The following is a 27,534-nucleotide window of genomic DNA, read 5'->3' on the forward strand; positions in this document are numbered from 1 at the left end:
CAATATATCACGTTTAATCTTTATTTTACTACATATTTTAAAATATTTTTATAAAACATATCTATTTTAATTAACATTTATTTCAGATTCAGGTAAGTTATAATAAACAGAAATGAAATAATGAAATAATAATTATTGCAATAATAAAAAAAGCATTTTAAATAATAAAATGTAATATTTAAAGTAAATATATACTTTATATTCAATTTAAATATTAAAAACATTTGTTTTTATTTATTTATATTTATAAAAGTTTGAAAAACTGATTAATATAATAATATAAATATATGTAAAATTGAAATATTACAAATTTACTTACAAATTTGGGTAAAAAAACTAAAAAACTAAATTTTTATCTTATATAAGACACATACAGTAAATTGTTATATGTTTAATAAAATAAAAATTTTATTTTATAATGACTTCGTAAAATTCAATAATTTACTGTATGTGCCTGTTATATTAAGTAAAAAAAAAAAAAAAGTTCAAACCAGCGACCTTCTTGCTGTAAGGCGATCGCGCTACACTCTGTGCCACCTTGATGTCTCATATTTTTTAGATATGCAAATTTTGTGTCTTTGTTTAGATTTTATTTTAATATGTTTCGTTTTACTTTTCCTGGAAAAAGATCAAAATATAAGTTTGGACAATAAAATATAATATTATAATAATGTAAATCTCCTATTTTGCAACAGAAACGCAGTAATTCAATGAAGAAATCCTCTCGCAAGCATAGAGTGAGCGCATCCTCAATAAAATACACTGAGAGGAAACCATCCGTCAGGAAGTGAGAAAGCCTTCACACTCTCTATACTAATTAATAGCTACATGTACTAATTAGCAACATATAAACTTTGACTCTCACCTCTTTCTCTGTCATTTCAGAGAAGTATCTAAAGAGGAAGTGACTCAGCGCTATAACAGGAAGCCCTCCTCTCCAGCAAATACCTACTGTTCACCCTTCACCACAGGGGATGATAGGAAGGCAGATGTGGATGGGAGATCTCAGAAATTAACTGGAGGCTCAGAAAATGTGAATGTTGGGGAGGATGTGGAGGACGGACCACCAGATGGTTGGCCTCTACGCAGAGTCATATCCATCGAGGAAGACCACCTTCCTCACCTTCTGCAAGGGGACCCTCATCTTCTTCTTCACCAGCTGAGTGAAGAGGAAGAAGAGCGAGCTGGAGAAGATGAAGCTCAGGGAGATCTGGAAAGCAGCTCGCTCTATCAGTCTAATGTGTCTCTGGCCTCTGCTGACTCTCCTCCTCCGGTCAGGATGAAGAAGCCATCTAAGAAGAGGTGGATCAGAGTGAACATGCCCTCATCTGCACGCGGTCAGCCTGTCGGGAAGGAGACCCTCCAGCAGGTCATCATTAGAGTAGTTCAGGAATTACAATGCTCCCACAAGATTTTCATATAAGTAATAATAACGATTGCGTACACTTTATATGTTCCTGCACCACATGAAGAGTTTTGATGCAAAAACCTTTAAATGCTGTCTAAAATTGTTCTCTAAAATGAGCATTTTTATCAGGCTCATGTGTGTATGTTCAGCAATATCACTTTTATGGCAAAGAATATGTTTTTTCCTGGTCTTTAAAGGGAAATATCTCAACATAAACAAAGTAGGTGGAGAAAAATCTTCATTTTTTATGGAAGTTTCAGACGGCATTTAGAAGTTTTTGCATCTGAGCTCTTTTCATAGAGTCCCTATTTATTATTTGAAGATATGCATTTTAAAAGAACACTTCTCATGCTTTTACTTTTGCCTTAGCAAGCATGTTTGTGTATGTAAACAATTTGCAAAGTAAAAAAAGTTTCAAACAAAGTATGTTAATCTCTATCAAATATTTATATATACATATTTCTGTGATTTACACTGCTACTGATTTTTGTAAATTACACATTATTTTACTGTAATATGAACTGTAAATTAATGTAGGACAATTATGCAGAATGGTACTGTATTTCATTGTTGCATTGGGAAATTTTACAGTAATTTACATTGTGATTTACAGTAAGTTACTGGCAAACTGCTGCCAGAAGGTTACTGTAAATTCTAAAAGAAATTGTTAACCGTGTATGTCACCATGTAACTCATTTGCACAATGTCTGCCTAAAGGCTGCTTTTAATCACCCAAAAGTGGCAAGTGGAATGTGATTGTTGATGGTGGAGCATTATAATTAGTTAAAATGGATGCATAACACTAAAAACAGACAACACTAACGTTTTTAAGGGAATTTTAGGCCCTGAATGCAACAACATTTAAAAGGCATTTGACAATTTGAAAATGATGCTGTTATTATTTAATTTTAAAAGGCGATTTTGTGCAAAAACTGTGACATTACATGCAATTGTCTCAGTCTATAGGTGTGTGAAACTACTAAACCGACTACCAAAGCAAAAATTGCCTCCTTAAAAGTGAAAATATTTACATAAAAGTCTTAAAAATAATTATTGTTTCATTTAAATATGAGCAAGAGTGAAAAGCGAGAGTTTTAGTGCAAGAAATGTGCTAGATTACAAGAACTTCAGGGCAAAGGTCTAAAAGATGCTGCATTGTAATGCAACTATTTCTTATTTGTAATTTTAAGAGGTATCTTTATGTATTTTGTTCAAATGCAGGGTCCCACAGAAGGTGCCACTGCATCTCCTCAACGCCTATTTAAGGTTATTCTGGTAGGAAATTCCAGTGTTGGCAAAACTGCACTGCTGCGCCGCTTCTGTGATGGACAGTTTCATTCTGCCACCTCGGCCACTGTGGGTAAGCTGAGATTTACAGTTAAACTTTGGAGAGTTGACTGTTTAACACATGCAATGATGGATTTTCAGGTAAAAACAATTTGGTCCTTTAAATAAATTTTCCTTTTTTTGAGTTTATCTTGTTTTATCAGGTTTAATTAATTCTGTTGTGGGAAATGTTACAAATTTCATAGCATTTGACATCTAAATATTCCATATTATTGCTGTGCATGTTATTACTTCTTAAAGGCTTTTCAGAGCATTAAATATGTGTGTTACTTAAAGCTATGCCAGACTGCTATAATGGAGTTCTTAAAGCAGGCAGCATCACATGAGAGAGCTTGAGAAGTCACACTCTCTGCATTTAAACCTGGCTCACATAGCACAGCAGATTATGTCAAACACCATCAGTTCACATTCTAGACCATTTCTCCCTAGACTTAATAAATCTGAGCAAAACAAAGATGAATTTGACTGTAGTATCAGAAATTAAACCAAATTCTACTAATATGCATGTCGTGTATTTTTATGTTCTCTTATTTGTATAATTTGACCTGTTCACTCAGTTACCTTTACATGCACACATATACACACACACCTGCCTGTACCTGTTTTTATTCTCTGTAACTGTTCTGATTTCCATTTGTAAGTCATTCCTTGCCTTTTTTTAACCTATTTGCAAAATAATAATTTACAAAAAAATAAAAAAATACTAACAAAAACTAAACTTAATAAAAAACCAAACAGCATCCACAAAAATTACGCTGAACTTTCTGTTCCAAATTAATATTCAGTCAATGCTATTTTGTTGTCTTTATAATATTTAGTTTAATATTAATTTTAATAATGCAGTGACAACTTTCAGTTTATTCCTAAAGTTTTCATTAACAAATGCACACTTTGTAGTTTATTTGTAAAATGAATCTAAATTAGAGGCAAATTTCTCTGTAAAATATGTAAAGAGTAAAAAAAAATGTGGATTTTATTTTTTTATTGGAGCAGAGTTCATTAACAGATGTTCAAATGTTCAAGATAATTATCAAATGTTACTCAACAGTACACTCTAGTGGCCATAATGGGGTAATTTTCATTTTTAAAATTTATATCTAAACATTCAACTATAACTAAATATACAACTTTTGTTATTATACATACATATTAAGTGAATTTCAAGTGTTTTTTCTTTTGGAGTAGAGTAAATGTTACTCAGCAGTACACTCTAGTGGCTATGATGGGGTAATGGTTTGTTGTTGTTTTATAGTTTTATATTTTCCCTTTTTTAAATGTGATTAAACATATAACTATATCTAATATGCAACTGTTTTTATTATTTATGTATATATATATATATATATATATATATATATATATATATATATATATATATATATATATATATATATATATATATATATATATATATATATGCATAAAGTGATTCAATGTTTTTTAAATACCCTACTTTTGTACAGGCATTGACTACAGTGTGAGAACACTCAATTTGGGGGACAGTCATGTGGCTCTTCAATTATGGGATACAGCAGGCCAGGAAAGGTGAGGCCCTGATAACATCATACTAACGTTTATTTATGTAATTTATAAATGCATTTATATAATTAATATCTTCCTATTTAGGGCATTAACATTCCCCATCAGTTAGCATGCTTTGTTTTTGTTCCTCAGTCTTTACACTTTAGTATTATCATTTCCACAGCTTATCATCCAGAGTAGTCTATAATACAACCAAATCATGATCTCACTGATGACAAAACCTCCAGCATGACTTACTCTGTGGCCTGCAGGTATCGCAGCATTACCAAGCAGTTTTTCCGCAAAGCTGATGGTGTGGTAGTCATCTATGACATCACAATGGAGGACAGTTTCAGCTCAGTTCGTCCCTGGTTATCCAGCATACAGGAGGCTGTGGGCGACCCCATCCCCGTCATGCTCCTCGGCAACAAATCAGATAAAGAGAATGAGAGAGAAGTGCAGACAAAAGAGGCTGATCTGCTAGCAGAGGTATGGATGTACACAATATATTACAGTACAACTAAATACTATGAAGGTTATTTATTTAATACGATGTCTTCACGCATAGACTTATAATATATCAATGTTTTTTAGGAAGCAAACCTGATGTTCTATGAGTGCAGTGCTTATACTGGAGCTAATGTGCTGGAGGCCATGATACACCTGGCCAGGTAAGAGGACTAATATCACACAATATAATGTTTTTGTATGTCATTTAGCCTCAATATTTGTAATACTTCTGACAGAGCTGGAACTCACACACAAAAAAGGGGGGTAATGAAACTGTGAGGCAGCTAACAGACAACAAAACAACCAAACAAAAAAAAAAAACAAAGATGATACCAAGAAACAATTTGGTTTTCCTTTTTATAATAAAAAAGATCAGCATGATATGTTTATATATTTATACTAAATGTATATCTGTTATACTTATTGCATACTGTGCAAACCTTATGTAGTATATTTACTTTGAAAGGTACAGGTGGCAGCCGTGTTGAGATCACATGACCTGCTACTTAAATATTATAATCAGATCAAATAAATGATGCAGAACTGTGGATTAGAAATAATAATAAGAATCATTATTATTGTTAATAATAATAATATTAATAATAAAGAAATAAATAAAAATAAAGTCAATTGTTACTTTTCATGGTTTAATAATTTATATATTCATTTATAAAATAATATCAGTATTATTTAGAGCTATTTCATTTCTCATATTTTTATTATTTTAACAAAAACTGATATATTTCAGAGTCCTGAGGGAACAGGAAGACAGAGTTTGGGTAAACACAGTCAGACTGGGGGATCAACCATTAAAGAAGAAAACCTGCTGCAAGTGACCAAATCAATATGCTTCATGTATCATCATGTATCAACCACACTATACTTAATGTAAATAATTTATTTTAGATGGAAAAAGGTTGAATTTACCCTCGCCTGAATCAAAAATGAACAGTGTAACATGTAAAAAGGCTTTTCCTGTCCATTTGGCAAAGAGCGTTGTATATCTGCGCTCATCTGATGTGTGTGTGTGCAACTGTATGTGAACTATAATGTAGTTTGAACAGTTTTTCACCTAAAATGATTTTTGTACTGTATATATTCTATTTGTTATTGTATAATGCAAACAAGTGTTAATTACAATAGCCATTCTTTTGATGGAGAAAAGAGTGTGATAAGTGCAAAATATCCAATTCAACCAGGTAAGCAAAAGCAAAGTAATTCAGAAGAAAATGTATTTTGTTTGTTGCTTTCCATTTATTTATCACATTATAGCCTCATTAAAATCCTCTCAAATCTTGCTAGCATCACGAAACTTGGATTTCAAACTGACCGGCAGATCTTTGTGAACAACAAGTGTTTCCAGGAACCATTTGCAAGGCAGTTTAGATGATGACGACAAAATAAAGCATCCAAATATACCTTATTGAAGGGGAGGAAAAAAGCCTTGGCTAAATTAAGAGTCAAACATTTTGTGCCTCGTTCGCTGTCTTCATCTGAACTGCTCTTGTTTTTACATGAATCAGTTTATATTCGCACATTCAGACTTTCCCGTTAATAATATCATTTATTATTAATTATTATTACTATTCAGAAAAGTATGGAAATCATATTATCAGCCAGCGACTTTCAAGGTGTACTCAGTGGGTTGCACAATCGCCTCACAGCAAGAAGGTTGCTGGTTCGAGTCTTGACTGGGCCAATTGGCATTTCTGTAGGGTTTGCATGTTCTCCCCGTGTTCGTGTGGGTTTCCTCTGGGTGCTGCGGTTTCACCAACAGTCCAAAGACATGCGCTAAAGGTGAATTGGGTAAGCTAAATTGGCCATAGTGTATGAGTGTGTGTGAATGTGAAAGTGTAGGTGTTTTACAGTACTGGGTTGAGGCTGGAAGGATATCCGCTGCATAAAACATATGCTGAAACAGTTGGGGGTTCACTCCACGGTGGCGACTCTCTGAATAAATCAGAGATGAGAGATTACCGCATTTTGTTGTCGTTTGAGATGGTGGCGGTAAAGAGCTGTCCTTTGAAGTCCAAGTCAGGCTAAAAAAGATCAGATCAAGATATTTCAGCATAAAACATATGCTGGAATAGTTGGCGGTTCATTCCGCTGTGGAACCTCTGATAAATTAGAGACTAGGCTAAAGGAAAATTAATGAATGACTGTCAAACATTGCTCACTGTCCCGGCTCAGGATGCACATAGCATGTTTATGTCAGGAATTGGTTGCTCTAACAAGGAGGCTAAAGACCATGGCCTCTACCTATCACTTCACTAGCTGGCCTTTGCTACACTCACCCCCCTAAACCTCACTCCCATCCGGGTAATGGCACCAATTTAACCACCCAACCCGCTCCAAGCTGGGATTGAGTCATAGACTTTCCGCATGGGAATTGGTTGCTCTAACAGGGAGGCTAAATACCATTGCCTCAAGCGTCTGTCGCTAAAGCACCTTTTAGAGGTAGGGAGGGAGGTTTACCTGCACAACACTTCACACGCTGGCCTCTGCTACACTTAGATGCGATTTCAGACAGAATATAATATATTTAAATATGTCAAAAGCTGTCACTGTTCAAAAATGAACGAATGTGCGAATATAAAACCCACTTTAACTCAATCAGACTTTCTTCAACAGGTAGTATGTGACAGTGACCTGACAGAACACGAAACCAAAAATACTCTCAAGTTAAAACACATTTAGTTCATCCTAAAAATAACAAATCCTGATGACTTAAAACAGTATAGTTGCTCTTAGAGGATCTTAGTGAGTGAATTTAAATAATAAGCAAAGCATAGAACATGCCAGCGGTCACTATATTAAACGACTCGACACAAACCCAATCAATATAAACACAATAAAAGCACTTAAATATAAGCAGAACAATCATTCATGCTGTTTTCATGTACGCACCCAAACTGAAGCCTTTTCAACGAGGCACTATAGTACGATTCCACATTGGCGTTATATACTGTTCGGTAACTCTTTCCCTATCTTTAAAGGTGAAATAAACACAGACTTTGACATTCTCAGACTCATTAGCAGTTACATTCAGAGTGATGTTTTTTTCAGTCTATCCTCTATGTGCATTTAAGAACGTGACATGTGATGACACTATTGCTTTTAGTGCTGGACTGGCACTGATGACATCACTGAGGTTTCCTGCCGTTCAGCAGCCTCTTTTATCCAGACACAGGCGGAGGGGGGACCTCTGCCGAATCGCTCTGGGAAACGCGGTCCCGGCTTTAGGATGCTGTGAGGGTTTTACCGCATTTTGTAGTCGTGAGAGATGGCGGCGTCGCAGAGCTGTCCTTTGAAATCCAACTCAAAGGTGAAGTCTAAGTCACGCTGAAACAGAGCAGAGAAAGATATTTCAGTGTTTTGTATCATTTGGGTTTTTCTTTGCAGTGTATTTACTATTGGTTTAATTTACAAGTAGGTTTCAGAGAAAAGGACAAAAGCCACCAGAGGGCCTCAGCACACTTCCAATTGAAAATAAGACAAAACAAGCTTAAAAACAGAACAAATAAGCAAATTATTTCTTATTTTAGGGCATTATAATACAATACAAATACTGTAAATACGAATGCAAAGTATCAATTTAATAAATAATCAAATTATTAATTGAATAAATATAATAAAAATCTGGTTAAACATGCTATTTGCGACAAACAAAATAAGCTAAAAGTCACTGAAATTTATGGCATTTAAAAAAAAATCTTTTCTGAAACGTAGGTTTTGTGGTAAAAATACATTTTCTTAAGGTTTTTAGAAATTGTATTAATTTCAGTGACTTAGATTATGTTGTTAGTCTTGAGAATAGCTTGTTTAATAGCACAATGTTTAAATTATATTTATTAGAAGATTTGCAATAATTTTGAAAGATTTTATTAGCGTTAATATTTGCAAATACAGTATTTCCAAAGGGGGAAGCATGATGGCTTAAATAATTAAAATAAGACAAAACAGGTTTACAATAAAAATAAAATAAGCAACTAATTTCTTATTTTAGTTCATTATAAGTTAATGCAAATATTAAAATCTTTCAAAATCATCGAACATCTTCTAATGAATCTAATTTTAAAATTGTGCTATTAAATGTGCTATTTACAAGACAAAGTAAGCTAAAAGTCACTGAAATTAATTTAATTTTAAAATATCTTTAAAAATGTAGGTTTTGTTAAAAATACACTACAGTCCTTTCATCAAGTTCCTAAATATTTTACCAGTTGCATGCTGCTATTTGCAAATAATTAAGTTAATAAAATCTTTCAAAATTATTGAGCATCTTCTACTAAATATCATTCAAAAATATTTAAACATGTTATTTCCAACAAATAAGGTAAGATAAAAATCACTGAAATGTATTGCATTTTTAAAGACAAAAAATATTTACAAAAATATATTTTAAAATGTTTTTAAAAATGTTATTAATTTCAATGACTTAAAAAATGTTTTGCTATTAAACATGCTATTTGCAAGACAAACAAAATAGCAGAAATATTATCTTACACCAAGTTGAATATCTGATCAGTTACATGCTGCTATTTGCAAGCTGGCCCAAAACAATGTAACATGAGATGCAACAAAGTTAAAATATGAAATGTGTTTCATGTTTTAAATTGTTAGTCCTAAAACTATTTTTATGAAAACACATTTTTGCAATATTTTTTTAGTTTATTCTAAGATTTTTAGATTGGAAGTTGCTGTTTGCAAGATGGCATAAATTGATTTAAAATAAGACAAAAAAAGGTGACGAAAATGAAAAAAATATATATATGATGAAAAAATAATTCAGTCTACTTCAAGTTCAAAAATAATTTAATTTAATTTAATTTAATTTAATTTAATTTAATTTAATTTTTAGTATATTAAATTAAGACAAAAATTCCAGCATTTTATTTACAGCTGAATAACTACAAAAAATATCCTGTGGGGGCTTCAAATTTTGCATTTGACAACCGACGTCCTTGGAGTCAAAATGTTTGACAGCCACTGTTCAGTATCAGATTTCCCACCTTCACCATTGACAGCCTCACCTCATTATTCTCATTGGGCCTCACAGTGATGCTGCCCAGTATTTCCTCTCCCCTGCGCACAGTTAAATAATCCTCCAGATAAAACACTGTCTGCTTCCAGTGAGTGCTGGGTGCGTCTGGGGCTGGAAGTCAATATACGACAATATACAGTTGAAGTCAAAATTATAGAGCAATGAATTTTTCACAATATTTCCTACAATTCTTCAGGAGAAAGTCTTATTTGTTTTATTTTGGCTAGAATAAAAGCAGTTTTTAATTTTTTAAAAACCATTTAAGGGTCAAAATTATTAGCCCCCTTAAGCAATATTTTTGACTGTCTTCAGAACAAACCATCGTTATACAATAACTTGCTTAATTACCCTAATTGAAATAATTAAGTATTTAAATTGCACTTTAAGCTGAAATTGGGGAATAATATACAGGGGGGCTAATAATTTTGACTTCAAGTGTATAACAACATACAACAACAGCTCACTTAGTACTGGATTCATCTGAAGAAGATAATTATAAGACACACAATAAGTGACATACCAGTGGAAAAGCCAGTCTTCTTGTGACACTTGGTGAACTCAATGTTAAAATACGTAACGAGAGCATGAACGTAATCGTTTCTCTGAATCTGCAGACAGAAAGCTGAGGTGAACGACAAATCCTCCGTCTTCACTGTGTAAATGTCCACCTCCTGAAAGAAATACATCACATATATCACACTTTAAAGAATATTCAAATAGAGATTATGACTGGCTTTCATATTTGTACTAACAAAGTTCTTTTGACGATCGGCCATGAAATACTTTAGCTGTGATGTAAGCTGAATGTGGTTTATGTTATATAGCCTTAACCCACACATCAGGACAGATCCTGTTTCAAAGACTATATTGTTTGGCTGTGGGTATATATTTGTGCCCGTATAAGTAGAGAAGTTGGCACAAGCATTGGCCTTGGTGAACAAAGATCCTCTTAGGCTTTGTGTGAAGAACAGATGAGTGGCAGCATTGACCCTTTCATTTGTTCAGTTCAGCCTTTCATTCAGTAAAGCTCACAGAGACTCATTCTGCTCTTCAAAGAGACTCAACCCTCAGGTGACTCAATGAAAACACAGACTTCTCTTTCAGTATGTTTTCTTTCTTTCTTTCTTTCTTTCTTTCTTTCTTTCTTTCTTTCTTTCTTTCTTTCTTTCTAAAAATCTTTCTTTCTTTCTTGCTAAAAATCTTTCTTTATATTATTTAAAAACATTATGTATTTTTGAGACAGTTTTGTATTAAAAGTCTTGTTAAAATCTTTTTTCTGTCTTTTTATTATTTCCAAAAGAGTATGTAGTATAATAAGATTAAGTATTATAATACTTGTTTTAAAAGTCTTGTTGAAAACATTTTTTCTCTTTCTTTCTTTCTTTCTTTCTTTCTTTCTTTCTTTCTTTCTTTCTTTCTTTCTTTCTTTCTTTCTTTCTTTCTTTCTTTCTTTCTTTCTTTCTTTCTTTCTTTCTTTCTTTCTTTCATTATTATTATTATTATATAGTATATTATAAAAGTATATTATCAATAATATTGGTGTTTTTGTATTAAAAAAATAAAAACATTTTATAAAATTTTTTATATATTTTAATTTTTTTTAAATAAATTTTTAATAATAATAATTATATTTCTTATAAACTCCAAGAACACATGAAAACAACAACAAGCAATACATAAATTTGTAGCAGTACATATTTAACGCGACAGATAAAATATTTTAAAATAGTAATAAATAACTATACATAAACAAACAAATAAAATAATAATATATTAGTATATAAAATAAAGATTTATTTTTTAATACTATTACAGAAAACTATGAACTAAACTACAAAATGTAGACCATGTCGTTTGTATCTAAAACAAAACAGAAGATAAAGGTGGATTTTTAAAAGCTATGTAGTGTATTATAAGTATATTGTCAATATTATTATTATTTTTTTATATTATTTTTTGTAGTAGAATATTTTTTTTCTTTCTATTATTTATAAAAATATTATGTAGTATTAAAAGAGAGGATCACATTTTATTTTGATGGTTTGTTGAATTTAAGTTACATTGCATCTTCATGCCAACTACTTCTCATTAGATTATAAGTAGACTGTTAGGTTGGGGTTAGGGTTAGAGTAAACTGACATGTACTTGCAAAGTTTCTTATAGTCAGTTAAATGTCTTTTGAAGGAGCAGTATCAACAGATATTAAGCAGACATTATACTACTCAAATAGACCATCAAAATAAAGTGTTACCAAAGAGTGTTTTGTCAATAAGATGGGTGTTTTGTATTGAAAGTGTAGTTCCTTTTTTTATTTCCTTTTTATGCCTGACTTTATTTCTCACAGTTACATCTTTTAACTCTCATTTTTTATATATATCTAGAAATTCCCCCAAACAACAAGTCATAATATCAACAAATAAAGACAGAATAGCAGGGAAGCCTATAAACATGAAACTGTGAGAAACAAACCTATAATTCTGAAGAAAAATACGCAAGATCAGAACTTCAAAGACCTAGATCTCAACAATTATGACTTTATATCTTGCAATCTTGTCCTTTTTCCCCTTAGAAAAGTCAGTATGTGTTTCAGAGTTGAGCATAGAGGTCAAAATGAAGTGAAATAAGATCAGAATTGTGAGAAACCTAATAATATTGTAAGGAAAATAAAGACAAATCTAATCAAATTCTGATTTGACATACACTGTAAAAAATCCTACTGCCTTAAAAAAATTTTTATCAAATGACCCTTTTTAGTCATTTCAACTTACATTAATCAAACTGACTGAAAATAATAAGCTAAACTTTATATAACTTAAAAAATTGAGATGAAACCTGATTAAATTATTAAAATAAGTTAAAGCAACATAAAAATATCTGTTGTCTTGATATAAACAGCCATAATAAGAAAGAAAAAGCCAGAATTATGAAACATTAGACAAAGAACGTTAGAATATTTACATATGTACGCAAAAAAGTTGCAATTACATTTCTTCTGTGTTCAAAAAATCAGCATCCATAGTATGGCCTTTAAGTCAATTTTATTAGCAGAGCAAAAGCTTCAAAATATGATATAATTAGCATGAAATCCCACAAGGACTGACTTCTGCTGGCTAATTTAAATGAATGATCGGTGCTAGTGCATGTGTTGAGATGAGCGCACGTTACCACACTGTCATCAGGCGGCCCTTTACTGTGAATTATTCTGTTATATAACACCCACGCTACATGTGTTCAGCAGTGGCCTATCACACAGTCGGTTCAGATCAGATCTCGCTCACACATACACATAAGAGCCCAAACGGTACCTTAACAAGGCAGGAATTGGTAACGACTTGTTTAGGATCTACTATGTCCACCAGGGGCTCCATCATGGCAACATTTCGGATGCACGTCATGTCAAATCCATAGACGTTTTCCCACCCTGAAAGCACATTTGAAGATATTTCAGATGGAAAATGGGCTTGAAAGGTTGAAAAATCTGTCTTGGCTGTGTCTGGTCGCCTTCATTTGGACCTAAAATAGACTTGTGCCTCCTCTGTGTCTGGCAGCATTTGATTACATTCGGCCGAAACGAATCTCACTCTTCCATCCAAAAACTAGAAGGAGGCAGTGGAGGGGATGGAGAAAAGAAAAGCTTTTGCTGCGGGGGAGTGATAAAATTCAACAGGAGTTTTTTTTTTTTTTTTCTTAATTTCTTATTTGTAGGATAAATAAATGCAAGGGATTCAGAAAAAAATATATTAGGGAATAGTAAGGAGATATATTATTAAATGGTTTATAAGTGTGTGTATATGTGCTTGTGTGTCTGTGTGTGTGTTTGTGCTTACAGTGAATTTTGAAGTCTTTGTACTGTCGATCTTCAATGGCAACCACATATAATGTCGCTCTGTCTGGAAACATGAAACCACCAGGTTTCTAAAAAAGAAAAATAGAAGTTCAAGTTAAAAAATCCAATCATTTTAAGTTATTATGATATAAATATGATTAATAATAATTACATATAATGATTGTTTTTAAATGATTTATATATTTTATTTAAAACTACTTTTACATTTTTTTTTGATAATTTATAATTATTATTAGACAATGATCTACTTTGTTATCTTAAATATTTTAAATATTTAATGTTTTATTATTCATATAAATATATGAGGTCATAATATAATATAATATAATATAATATAATATAATATAATATAATATAATATAATATAATATAATATAATATAATATAATATAATATTTAAAATAATCTATTATTATCCAATTTTTTTACAAATTCAAAACTAATTTGAAAAAATATTATTATGTATTTATATTTGTTATTATAATGTTATTTTTATATTATTATTATTATTATTATAAATATTTTTATTATTATATATTAAAAATAACACTATGATGTCATAAAACTAAATATTTTCAAATAATTATAATACATATAATAATGTATTATATACAATTTATTACAACATATTTTCAAGTTATTATAATAATTATATTAATGTATTACTTTTCATATTATTATAATAACATTACCATTTGTTAATATGACTTAATATAAATTTTTGATTAGTGTTTATTTGCTAACATTCATTTCGGAATTACAGCTTACGGGTTTGATATAAGCAAATATTAAATGAATCTGAGCTAATATCAACTATGTAATAATATAAGAAAATAATAAACTTTGTATTAATATAATATAATATAATATAATATAGTATAATATAATATAATATAATATAATATAATATAATATAATATAATATAATATAATATAATATAATATAATATAATATAATATAATATAAACAATCTAGTATGACTCTTTAATATCTTTGATGACGCACTAAAGCATTATCACATCACAGGATAGCACAGAAACTGGCTGAAATTTTAGGTAAACTACCCTCGTATTACATTTTAATCCACAACAATGCATTCCTGGCATAAGCACGATTATATTCCAATTATTCCAGTGACTTCACATCATTCTTTCTTTTCCTTCCTGTTCAATGGACCATAAAAATAACCCCAGGGTGAAACAATGTCTTGGCACCAACACAATAGTTCTATAAAAAAATTTAAAAAATTCTCTAACAAGCCACTTGTCCTCCGGACCAAATTGTCATTCAGTGGTAGACATTCATCAGACCGGCCACTCATTTCCATTATAAATGATCATTTTCAGCCCGGACACATGCTTCACATTCTAATTAGTCAAATAACCTTGGCCTTGAGACAGAAAACTCATGCATGCACACACAGACACAGACTGACCAGCCATTTGTCTCTGGCATAGATGACAGTGTTGAGCATGGACTCGTAGAACAGACAGTAACCCATCCACTCGGAAATGATGATGTCCACCTGATCCACAGGCAGTTCCGTCTCCTCCACCTTGCCTTTAAGGATCGTAATAACTGCAAGATGCACGAACACATTAATATGAGAGGCAGTATGGTTCTGTCCAACATTTAAATTTAACCTATGGTCAGTTTTAATCTTGCATAAATATTTGAACCATGTTTGTTACCCATTTAAGTAGATTGAACATAAAACAATTGAGTCCCCCCCCTCAAAAAAAAAAAACAGTAATTGAGTTGTTTCAGCTCATTTTAAATAAGTAGTTAGCTCAAATAAATACAGTTTGCTGCTTGTTCAAACTATTTATTTCAAATGAGCTGAATCAACACAGTTCTTACGTGCTTTTTTAGAACAACTTAATTGTTTTATGTTCAGTCCACTTAAAATTTGTAAAAACAATTAAGTTAACCTAATGAATTTGAGTTGGGACAACATGAAGGAATTGTGTGGAACCCTGCATTTTTTACAGTGTGTGAACAAACAGCAAACCTCCTTTTTGAGTGCACACATTTTCTTGGATTCGGAGGTAAATGTTTGATGCTCACAATGTTGTTCTTGGAAATCATTTAGCCAAAATATCATGATAACTGTCTTTAATATTTCTGATGCATGGTATAATGGTATTGGTTGATGAATGGATATTCTTAATGCTGTCGTTAATGACGCAATAAGAAAACCAATTATTGGTGGATGTATCATGGATTGTCTCAAAAATATATATATATATATATATATATATATATATATATATATATATATATATATATATATATATATATATATATATATATATATATATATATATATATATATATATATATATATATCCCAAAAATAGATGTAAACATGGTTATATAGTGAGACATGAGATTATGTTATAATATTTAATTGATAATTTCAGCTTATCTTTTTATTATTATAAATATAAGTAAATTAATAAAATGCTAACAAATGACTATAAAAACCCTGATGCAAGTCACTCCATGTTTTTTTGTTTACTTATAAATAAATATCACATTTCAGAAATCACATGGGTTACAAAAATATGCATTTAGTCACTAAAAAAATAACAATGTAATACCTGATTTGACTGATGTGTTTCCTCAAGGTTTTCTTTATCATGTATTCTGCAATGCTCACCTTTTTCCCCCATTTTCCCAAAGACAAGAGGTAATTTCCAATGAATGTCTGCTTGTGTGTGTTCTTCAATACATGGCTTATATTCTAGCACAGGTGTCAAATCAATTCCTGCAGCTCTGCACAGTTTTGCTCCAACCCCAAACAAACACACCTGATCCAAATAATTGAGGTCTTCAGAAAGAGTCTTAAACACCTTGATTAGCTGCATCAGCTGTGTTTGATTAGGGTTGGAGCAAAACTGTGCAGAGCTGCAGGAATTGAGTTGACACCTGTGGTTTATAGGGATTAATATGTCTATGGGAAATTCCCACACTGATAACTATAGAACAAGCATGTGTGTATGTGTATGTGCGTGTAGCAGTGACTCCCTCACGCTGACTCAGGCTCCTCACTAGCCTGCTGTTCTCCAGTGTTAATGAGAGCTGCTGTGGACAACTGAACAACAGCTTCTACCATCACACCGAACACAGTGTCAGCTACAGGAAGTGACTCTGCTGCTTCCTGTGTCATGGCACTCCACTTGCCAGCAGAAAAAAATGTATGACTCTGCTATTCCGTACAAGAATGCAGATCAAACCTAAACACTGTCCTGTGCCTAACATCAATGTAAATCTTACCGCTGTCCAGATGATTCGACTTGATGATTTTCTCCGAATACTCTGATATGCTGGAGCATTCGATCTACAAGACAAGATGATAATTAGCAATGATAATTAGCTTAATTACCAATTTTACCTATTGATACAGGTGTATGAAATGCAAATGAACCACAATTGCAAGTTGACGCATGCTAGATGGATGAACAGCATTTAACTGATTGGTTTTGTGTTTGTATTCAAAGCAATGTATTGAAATATGCTGTCTGTATTAGGGTTGTCATGATATTGGAATTCGATACCAATCAATACTGAAATTTGGGTGCTCCGATTTCCCCCACAGTCCAAACACATGCGCTATAGGTAAATTGAAGGATCTAAATTGGCCATAGTGTCTAGTGCATATGAGAGAGTGTATGGGTTTTCCGGTACTGTGATGCGGCTGGAAGGGCATCTGCTACATGAATAAATATGCCAGAATATTTGTTGGTTGGAAAATGAATGAATTAATGTAAAATGTGTTTTGCTATCAAATCCATTAAAGACATGGGCTGCGTCCGAAACCGCATACTTCCATACTATATAGTACGCTAAAATCAGTATGCGAGCCGAGTAGTATGTCTGAATTCATAGAATTCGAAAATCAGTAGGCGAGAAGTACCCGGATGACTTACTACTTCCGGCGAGATTCTGAAGTGCGCATCCCATGCACGCTGCGCTATCCCATAATGCCCCGTGAGAGAATTCATGAATGGAAGTGAGGCGACGCCACTGACGCAGGTAGGTCACGTGACCATGACAAAATGGCGGATGTAGTACGTCCGAATTCCATTCATACTTTTCAAATTCATACTGTATAGAACGTACTCTTCTAACGGCTGAGTAGTACGTTTAAATTCAAATGCAGTACCTACTGAGTAGTAGGAGGTTTCGGACGCAGCCATGGTTCACCCAAAGATGAAAATGTCCTCAACATTTACCCACATTTAAGTAGTTCCAAACTTTTATGGTTTTATTTCTTCTGTTGAACACAAAACAATATAAAAATCATTCATATAGGAACACTAAGAAAGTAAATGGCTGATTTTTGCAATAGGCCTTATTATATCTTTCTTTGTGCTCAACAGAAGAGACTCAAACAGGTTTGAAACAATTGCATGATGAGTAAATAATCCTTTTTTTGAGCGAGCTGTTCATTTTAGATGTACTCTGTGAACTCTTTCTGCTTGTATTTTTGCTCTGGACAGAAAGTGAGTCTTTTTTTAACTTATTGTAGAATAGAAAAGATGAAAAACGACTAAAACTGGACCTAGTGGGTGGATCAATGGAGTGTTATCTAACTACAGAGCAGAAGCACAGTAAGGCTATTGATATTATCAGTACACTCTCCCACTCTGTCTCTCTCCATAGACATACAGATACTTTGTGATAAAGACACACACTTTGTGATGAAGACAGAGCTGTGCAGTAATGCCTGTATGTTAGCATCTAACTCTTAATGAGTAATTTAAGTCCTCACCCCGTACACATGCTTGGCTCCTGCCTTGGCAGCAAACATGGAGAGGATTCCAGTTCCGCTGCCCACATCCAGAACGATCTTATCCTTGAAGATGTGTTTATTGTGATACATGGAGTTCCTGTAAGTCAGCGTCCTCACCTCATCCTTTAGCATTTCCTGTTGAGAGGTGGAGGGAAAACATTTTAGGCAGATTAATGCATTTCTTTTTCTTTTGCAAATTGGAAAATTGCAGTACTTAGTAGATAATGTGTTAGTAAGTTATGATTTGGCATATTTTTTAGTCTTTTAGGTTAAAATTGAAACTTTTTGGTCACTTTATTTTAAGCTACAATTCCCACTATTAACAAATGACTCAGAATTTGCGGCTTATTAACGGTTAGTAAGGTAGTAGTTTAGGGATTAGGTAGGATTAGCCATGTAGAATAAGATCATACTTTATAAATGCAAACAAACAGCCAGTATCTTGATAATAAGCAGGCAATAAAGCCAGAAGTTAACAGTTTTAGACTTTTTTGAAGTTTACATGGAGATTATAATAGTATTGCTTTCTATAACTTGAACTTGGAAACCTGTTAATGGAAGTTTGCAGTTTTAGGAGAACAATATGCTGTTGTTAAGTAAATAAATGGCTAACACATCATTTTACACCCCATTTTTTAGTTGAATGTGGTATCACATGAAGAGTAAACCCTCAGTCTTTTGTATGCTGTACACTTTGTACACTTAAAATAATAATACATAAGGAAAAAGTAATATATTTAAAAATAATCATTTATTATTGTGATGAACATCTGTATCCCAGCATCATCACACTTCTTCAAAATTTCACATGATCCTTTATATATCATTTTAATATACCTTTTAGTATACTATAAAGAACCAAAAATGTACTATAAAGTAAACAAAGGACTGCAAGAAAATATATTCTCTTGAAATAGAAACATTTGTAACATAATTATCCGTATTGCTTACTTTAATCACTTTAATTCACAATTTTTGTATTACCTTCTTTTAAAAATATATAAAAATAATATAAAATAAAATAAAAATTAAATTAAATTAAATAAAAAAAATAATAAATAAAAAAAAAACAAATAAATAAAAATAATGATAATAATCTGGTAAACATTTACAATCAGGTTGTATTAGTTAATACATTTACTGACATGAACACACAATGAACAATTAATATATTACAGTCTTTGTTCATGTAAATTAAGATTAATAAATGAAAATACACTTGTTCGTTATTAGTTCACGATGCATTAACTAATGTTAGCAAGCATGAATTTGATCGTTAATAATGCATTACTAAATGTTGAACTATGATTTATAAATGCTGTACAAGTATTATTCATACTTAGTTCATATTAGTAAATAAATGAACTAATGAAACCTTATTGTAAAGTGTGACCAATAATCTTATAGTGCATTAGCAGTATTTAGGCTAGAGTACATAATTTGGTGCAGTTTGAATCCTTGACTTTTATCCCTCATTTCTGGACCTTTTTTTCCCTTGGAGTCCTATGGAGGACAATATATAGGACACAAAGCACAGTGTCTCCAGGATTCTTTTTATAGAGACAGGTCTCCATTTATCCTGCTGGGATTAACTGATACACATCTTTCCAACCAGCCCTCCCAGCGCTCTAATTCTCTCTCTCTCTCCCTTTTCTTCCTCTCTTTCCCCATCTCGCTATCGTACTCTTGTCCTTCTTTTTCAGCCTTATCAAGAACTGTTCTTTTATCTACAGACAGATCCAATTTGACCATCGTGCTCTGAATGTGCTGATATCAAAGACGTGCATTCGCTTCTTCCTGAATGAGATTGGGAGATGGTTTCAATGACATTTTTAAGTATGTTCTTGAATGGTGGTACAAGTTATATCCACCTATTTTCAATGCGCCATGATTCTTTGTGTGAATTATGGGAGTAAGTTATGCATACAATAAGTGATGTCATAATGTAAGTCATTAAGTGTCATCACAGTTCATCCACTGAATATTAAACTTATTAGAGTGAAAATATATTGAATAATGGCAAAAACCTCAAAACATGTTGATTATTACCGTATACCAGTGTTTCTCAATCACGTTCCTGGAGGATCACCAGCTCTAAACATTGTCTATGTCTCCTTAACTAAACACACCTGATTCAGATCCTCAGCTCATAAGCAGAGACTGAAAGACCTGTATAAGACAAAGGAGACATCCAAAACATGCAGTGCTGGTGGTCCTCCAGGAATGTGGATGAGAAACACTGCTGTGTACTATATAGATTATATAATCTGGAATAACAAAACACTGAATTTAAATTGTGACTTGGCCACATATATGCTTTTAATATTATATTTGCATGTAATAGAGACTAATCAAACTCCTGATAAATGTTTTTTTTATTAAATTAATAGCACCCGATTTAACTCAATGTTTAAGAAAGTCCATATTTGATCCAATTTAGGTTTCAATAACCTGACATTTCATTTCATTTGATTTTAGATTTATTGAAAAAAAAAAAAACTTTTAGCAGAAAAAGCTGTTTGATTTTCAGATTTAATCAGTCTTTTTATTGTCATTGTTTTGCTAGGTTTGTTTATTGAAAATATATTTCATTTTAAATATGAAGAATACTAATAAAAATACTAAACAAATAAAAATTAATTGAGAAAAAAGTGAAATTATATTGAATAATGACTTGAGTGTTGCATTTCACCAGGTTATTTCTTTTTCTACTCTTTTAGCTAGACAAGCCACTCTTATTAAATGGAGACAGATGATTCCTCCATCACATGACATGTGGATCCGAGAAATCTTTAGTTACATAAAACTTGAGAAATTAAGATGTTTACTTTCAGGATCTCTCAATTTTTTTACAAGACCTGGAACCCTGTTTCAGACTATATCAAAGGCGTACCCTGTTCAGTTGATATCAGATCTTTACACAGTCTTTTTACACAGTAATTAATTGGAAAGGGGAAATATTGACACCTTAATGTGAACATTTCCATTTTTATAGTAAATTGCTCATTTATTTTTTTTAATAATTTCTTATAATTTTTCTTTTCTTTTTTATTTATTATTATTGATTTTTTTTCTTTCAGAGGATATGTTTGTTTATAATTCATATACTAATTTATTTTATTTTGAGGGGATAGTGGGACAATAAGAAAAATAAAACAGTCTATAATTTTTCTATGTTGCATTGTCTTGTTAACACCAAATAAAATAAAAAATAAAAAATAAAGATAATTAATAATGGCTAAAACTATAAATAAACATGCTGATTATTACTGTATACTGCATAGAAAATATAATCTGGAATAGCAAAATTATTGAATTTAAAATGAGATTTGGCTACAGATATGCTTTTGATTTTAATATCAGATTAAAATACCAAACATTATTGTCATGAAGCATAAAAATAAAGCACAATGCCAAACTTACCTCCCATTACCTCCGGTTTTCCTTATGCAAATAGTTTATTTGTGGTGCACCCTTATTATTTTATATCATTTGTTTCAGTTTCAACCCAATTCTGTCATTTCAACCCAATTCTGCATGTGAGATTGGCAAACCCAGTGTTTCTCAACCACATTCCTGGAGGACCACCAGCTTTGCACATTTTACATGTCTCCTTAAGCAAACACACCTGATCCAGATCATTAGCTTCTGGATCAAAGTCTGGAAGAGCTGTAATGAGTGTGACAGACAAAGGAGACATCCAAAACATGCAGTCCTAGTGGTCCTAAAGGAATGGAGTTGAGAAATGAACAAACCCAACTCCTGGGTAAACTTAAATAGGATATAATTAAATGAATAGGACCAAATTTAACTGAATGTTTAAATTAGTCTATATTTTACCCAATTTGGGTGTAAATAATCCAGCATTGTTTAGAGTTTTTCTTAATCTGAAAGTGCAACCCATAAAATCAATCTCTGTGATCAAAAACAACTTGATAGTTAAGATATAAACACAGACAAGCAAGAGACAAGTTCAAAAACTAACCCCAAAACTCCATCCAATTACCTCATGAATTCCAAAGTGGGCATAAGAGTCGAAATAGTAATCTCGAGATGTCATCTCCTCTGGGTTGAGCAGTTTGGCCATCTTTCCTCGGCCGGGGCAGGCAGAAAGGGCAGAGACGTGTGGCGTGTGTGGAGGGTGAGGAGGGACATGATGAACTGAGGTCACTGGTTTTGGTAGTGGAGATGGTTGTAGGGACTGGGACGAGGGGATGCTGGAAATACTTTGCTGCTGCTGATGCTGAGGTTGCTTGTGTTTTTGCTGCTGCTGCTGCTGGTCAAGACAAGAGCATAATAATCTGCAAAGGCTCACTGGGATTCAATAAGTGTATTTACATATTTGGCAGACAGTTTTATCGGAAACAGCTCATACTGGGTTTAAAGTACACGTGTTATTGGTTTGTGCTGCCCTTGGGTTTTTAAGCGCACGACCTTGGTGTTGTGAACATGATGTTCTACTGTTAAAAGAGCTATTTATTTATTGGAAATTTGCCTTAAAATGAATTGTTATTTTATTTAAGTTTTTTTTTTTAATTTGCAGAAAAACCCTTATGGTTTTCAGCTTTATTTAGTGCTTTTTATTTTGTAAATACCCTTTTTTGTAGATTTTTTTAAATGCATCTTGAATGAAGCTTTTAAATAGTATTTGCAGAAAAAAGGCTCACGATTTTTATCTTTATTAGGCCTTTTTATTGTAATTTTTTTGTTTATGAATTCTAAAACACGTCATTTTAAATATGATGAATGTACCAAAAAATTTAAACATCAGAAACTAATTGAGAATAAAAACACAAGTAGACAATTAAGAGAATTAGAAAACTATAGTCATTTTAAATATAATTTAATGAATAAATATTACACACACACATACAACAAATGTATTTTATGTAATAAATAAATAAGGTCAAATTTTAATTTAGAAAATAGAGCAATAAAACAATTATTTTATTCATATAATAAATAAATAATGTCCAAATGTGGGAAAAATACATTATTAAATTGGAACACATTACTTAAAAGACTGTAAAAACAGCAAAAACAGAACAGACAGACAGAGGGATAGAAAGACAGACAGACAGACAGACAGACAGACAGACAGACAGCCTGACAGACAGACAGACAGACAGACAGACAGACAGACAGACAGACAGACAGACAGACAGATAGATAGATAGATAGATAGATAGATAGATATAGATAGATAGATAGATAGATAGATAGATAGATAGATAGATAGATAGATAGATAGATAGATAGATGTCAAACAATTAGTGATTGCGATAAAAAAAAAACATGACAGACAGACAGACAGATAGATGTCAAACAATTACTCATTGCTATAAAAATACTTGTGTAAAACAGCAAAGCAGACAGACAAAATACACTACATGAACGTTTATCACCCTGTTTTTGTGTTTTCCCCCATCTTGCTATTCATGTTTCACCTTTCTATCCACGGCTTCTCTTCTTTTGATGCCTCTATTACCAACGCCAACATTAAAATTAGGTTTGCAAAGGTGAATATGCTAATTAGCCGGGGAGGGGGGCAAAATACTGCAGCACCAAGGACAGCGCTCAGCCGGTGACCCAACAGAACACATATAAGAGGAACTGAGTGTTTTTTAACCAGCACACGAGTAACTTTATCGACTTATAGCTACAGAATCAGGCTAATTTGTTGTCTTTTAGGTTTCCATTAACATCTATCATTATATGTCTTCTTAATCTTCATTCAACTTGTCTGCATCCTAAATATTAATATGAGCTCTGCATTTTGACGTTGGACGCGGTGTTTGATCTCGCCAGGACTTGTTTTCCTGCTCTGCCGCACTGGTGTTTAGTCTGCATAGTCATACACATCCCGGGCACTGATTTGTATGACCTCCAAATCAACGTGTCATTATGCACGTATTTACGCATTAATAAGATACTAAAACGATTCACACGCGATTTGCAATGGTACATGTCAATTTTTATACGTGCATTGATGTTTAAACCATGGCTTAAGGAGTCTTTGACTTACCTCCGTGCTCTCCGCCTCCGCCATCTTTCTCCGCAGGAGCAGACACCGCGATGAGTGCCTCAGTCCCATACGAGCCAACGGGATCCGGATTAACTCGATGAGGGCAAGTGTTCTCGCTAAATCTCCTAGAAAAGTTTCAAAACGCGCTGCAATAGGCAATACTCGGTGTGCGCTTTGAAACGAGCCATTTGTTAATTTGCAAAGCGTTTAATAAACAGTAAATGCCTAAAAAGAGACTAATAGGGAAATTGTCATAAAGACTTAGCAGATAGTCCTCGAACTTCACTATTCCTACTCCTATAATGAAAACCCATCGTGTAAAAAGTTCTACCGGAGGTTCTGAGCGCCACTTGGAGACCAGTTGATCCGCGCCGCTTCAGCATCCACATCACCTGGCGCTGCGCATCTCCGCGTTACCTGTGCTTGGACAGATCAGATGCATGTTTCATTTAAGCTTGCCATGGTGATCCTCTGTTATCTGATTTTTGAAATCCTTGTCGTTTGGTTGTGGACGGTCAGATGCGTCTGGAACGAAGCGTAAAGTTGGAGAGACTGCTGACTGAACTGGAGCGCAGCGAGTGCAGAACTGGAGCGGTATCAGTAGCTGAATTAGTGCCTCCCACACAACTATCGCACCTCCACTTTCTCAAAATAAAGGACACAAGGCCGATTGCATTTTAATCCATTTCAAGGCTGAACTTATTCAGACAGACGTGTGCAGACGCTTTTATCCGAAGCGATGCACATTATAAGTTCTTGTATAGCTTCTGGGAATCGAACCCTTAACCTTGGTGCTGCTAACGTCATTTATATCCTGTTAGAGCTGGTATTGTTTGAAATAATATTGAAGAAACAGCTTCACAGATATCTGTATATAAAATAAAAACATTTTTTTTTAATTTCGAAAATGGGCATTTGCTGTAAATTCTACTTGTTTTGTTGTTGTTAAGTAGAAAAAAGTGGCCTTTGGTGATTCATAAAGTGCAAGTTTGAGAGACAACAAACCATATACCATTTTACAAACCATAGACCATTTTAAAGGGATGTAAACAAAAACAATAGTCCCAAAATGTTGCCTCTTTTAATTCCTATAGCTTCCTAGAATCCAAAAAGTGCCACATATTAATAAATAATGTTATGATAGCTGCTTTAACATTGTTATGATTAAATTGCCTCTTGTTACAGCTATGAAATAGTTTGATAACAAGTAGGAAATGTTCATGGGCCAATGACATGGCCACACTGAAATGGTCTATAGAGGCAAAACAAGAGTAATACCTGTGGCTCCTGATGATACTATGAATCTTATGAAGAAAAACTATCAATCCAAGCAAGAAATTGAACATTATTTTTTACATTATAAAACATGTTTATTATTACTAAAACATCTTTAGAATTAATGCAAACATTGTAAGTTGTGTTATGTAGTTTTTATGCATATTTGTCTGAGCGCATGTAGAATCATATTCTGTCTTTACTAGATACATTTTTATATGATTTATTTGAGTAATTTCAGCATTTATTTTTGCAATATCACTTTTATTATCGCTTAACAAATCACGATAATTCAGCCATTAATATAAAGCTACAATCTAGTCATTAAAATACTTTCTTTTTTTAGTTTACTCGGTGTAAAATGCTACATATATACAGCTAAAATAATTGCATTTCTTAAAATAAAATAAACATTTTCTGAGATATATAAACAGAGCCTAAATAATATAAAAGGTAATAACCACACTTATTATTGTTTGAAGTAATGTTATTTATAATAGGCAGGGAAAACCAAAAACCAAAAAAAAAAAATAATAATAATTCACTACATTATTTTAACTTAGGAAGAATCTAGAGATTAATTCATGCAAGGACAAACAGATTCAAAAACAGTTTTTTAATCACACCCTCGGCTTGTCCCGGCAGTCCCAATAACCTCAGCCAATCACCAGTCCCCACACACCACACATGTTAACCTGAATACAGCCCGCACCTGCAACCCCAATCACAAACTCACCATAAAGTCTCATCTCCTCCAGTCACTCACTGGCTAGAATCAACGTCAGATGGTCTTCCTCATCGGCTCTCCTGTTATCTCTTTTCCTCCTCCGTGGATGTCCCCTTTTCTCCTGTAGATACAAAACAACCTGCTCAAGCAAAGTGTCTATAGTATGTGTGTTGTTGTTATTGAAGAACTGTGGACTTACCATATTGAACTTTGCTTCACCACTCACCTGCTTCACCAACAGTTGTTTGTTGATCCACTTGAATAAATTAAAAGATTTTACCTCCGTTGTCTTCCTTGTGTGACCGTGACATTTTTATCCAACCTAAATAACCGTTCTTAACGCTTCTTGAAAAAATAAGAGACTCAAGGTAATATACTTTATGTGTGTATTATGTAGTTTCTATGCATGTGTCTGAGTGCATGTAGGATCATATTCTATATTTATTTTTATACAATTTATTTAAGTAACTATAGCATTTTCTTGTTTTGCACCGACTGGAGAGCACTTTTAAATTTTGTTGTACTTTTGACAATTATAATAAAGATCCATTCCAGGGGTGTCCAAACTCAGTCCTGGAGGGCCAGTATCCTGCATAGTTTAGCTCCAATTTCAGTCAATACACCAACCTGAAAGTTTCTAGTATACCCAGAAAGAGTTTGATTAGCTTGTTCAGGTGGGTCTAATTGGGATTGGAACTAAATTATGCAGGCCACCAGCCCTCCATGGTCGAATTTGATTACCCCTGATCTATTCGATTTAATTTGATTCATTCATTTTTATTTAGTTTAATGTTCTCAATCCATTTGTCTCACCGCCTGCATCATTTTTAAACGCCAAATCTGTGCATTTATTTATGGCGAGCACCAACTTCACAAGCATCTGTTGTCTGTGTCAATCTAAGCCCACAGAGGAGTGAGTTCGCATGCATCTATACACGCACACACTCAGAGAGAAGTGTGGAATTCTCAGTTTGGAGTCATACGGCGGCCCCCTCAATGTTTTTACATGCCACCCACTCATCTGCTTGTGT

General features: G+C 32.9%; 2 protein-coding genes across 6 annotated transcripts in view; one reads left to right on the forward strand and one right to left on the reverse strand.

Moving 5' to 3' along the window:
• Positions 1 to 6,083, forward strand: part of cracr2ab (calcium release activated channel regulator 2Ab) — a 21,181-nt gene extending 15,098 nt beyond the window's left edge. For both annotated transcript variants that reach the window (XM_087248065.1, XM_087248064.1), the window contains exons 11-17: positions 696 to 787; positions 886 to 1,369; positions 2,630 to 2,768; positions 4,219 to 4,300; positions 4,549 to 4,765; positions 4,871 to 4,947; positions 5,535 to 6,083. In XM_087248065.1, the coding sequence (XP_087104191.1) occupies positions 696 to 787; positions 886 to 1,369; positions 2,630 to 2,768; positions 4,219 to 4,300; positions 4,549 to 4,765; positions 4,871 to 4,947; positions 5,535 to 5,622 (1,179 nt within the window). In that variant the 3' untranslated portion in view covers positions 5,623 to 6,083. The remainder of the gene's footprint in view (positions 1 to 695; positions 788 to 885; positions 1,370 to 2,629; positions 2,769 to 4,218; positions 4,301 to 4,548; positions 4,766 to 4,870; positions 4,948 to 5,534) is intronic.
• prmt8b (protein arginine methyltransferase 8b) lies at positions 6,021 to 25,089 on the reverse strand. Of its 4 annotated transcripts, none has more exons than XM_087247155.1 (10): positions 24,502 to 25,089; positions 22,483 to 22,746; positions 18,456 to 18,611; positions 16,958 to 17,021; positions 15,114 to 15,256; positions 13,658 to 13,745; positions 13,136 to 13,251; positions 10,351 to 10,501; positions 9,820 to 9,941; positions 6,021 to 8,128 (listed from the first exon to the last, which is right to left on the reverse strand). In XM_087247155.1, exons 1-10 carry the CDS (start codon positions 24,568 to 24,570, stop codon positions 8,045 to 8,047), a joined length of 1,257 nt encoding a protein of 418 aa, XP_087103281.1. In that variant the 5' UTR covers positions 24,571 to 25,089; the 3' UTR covers positions 6,021 to 8,044. The 4 variants fall into 4 exon arrangements, with proteins under 4 accessions (XP_087103281.1, XP_087103280.1, XP_087103279.1 ...); XM_087247154.1 differs by having other exon boundaries at positions 22,483 to 22,749; XM_087247153.1 differs by having other exon boundaries at positions 22,483 to 22,752.
• Positions 25,090 to 27,534: the final 2,445 nt, after the last annotated feature.

Source organism: Danio rerio, chromosome 4 (genome assembly GCF_052040795.2).
Source record: "Danio rerio strain M-AB ecotype USA chromosome 4, GRCz13ab, whole genome shotgun sequence".
Lineage (NCBI taxonomy): Eukaryota > Metazoa > Chordata > Actinopteri > Cypriniformes > Danionidae > Danio > Danio rerio.

Bases quoted from the DNA above. Each gene is read 5' to 3' on its own strand.
- prmt8b (XM_087247153.1), bottom strand. From the start codon at position 24,570: ATGGGACTGAGGCACTCATCGCGGTGTCTGCTCCTGCGGAGAAAGATG. The intron at 22,753-24,501 runs GTAAGTCAAAGA...TGTCTTGACCAG, and splicing joins CGGAGGCGGAGAGCACGGAG to CAGCAGCAGCAGCAAAAACA. The intron at 15,257-16,957 runs GTAAGATTTACA...TGCATCTTGCAG, and splicing joins GTCGAATCATCTGGACAGCG to TTATTACGATCCTTAAAGGC.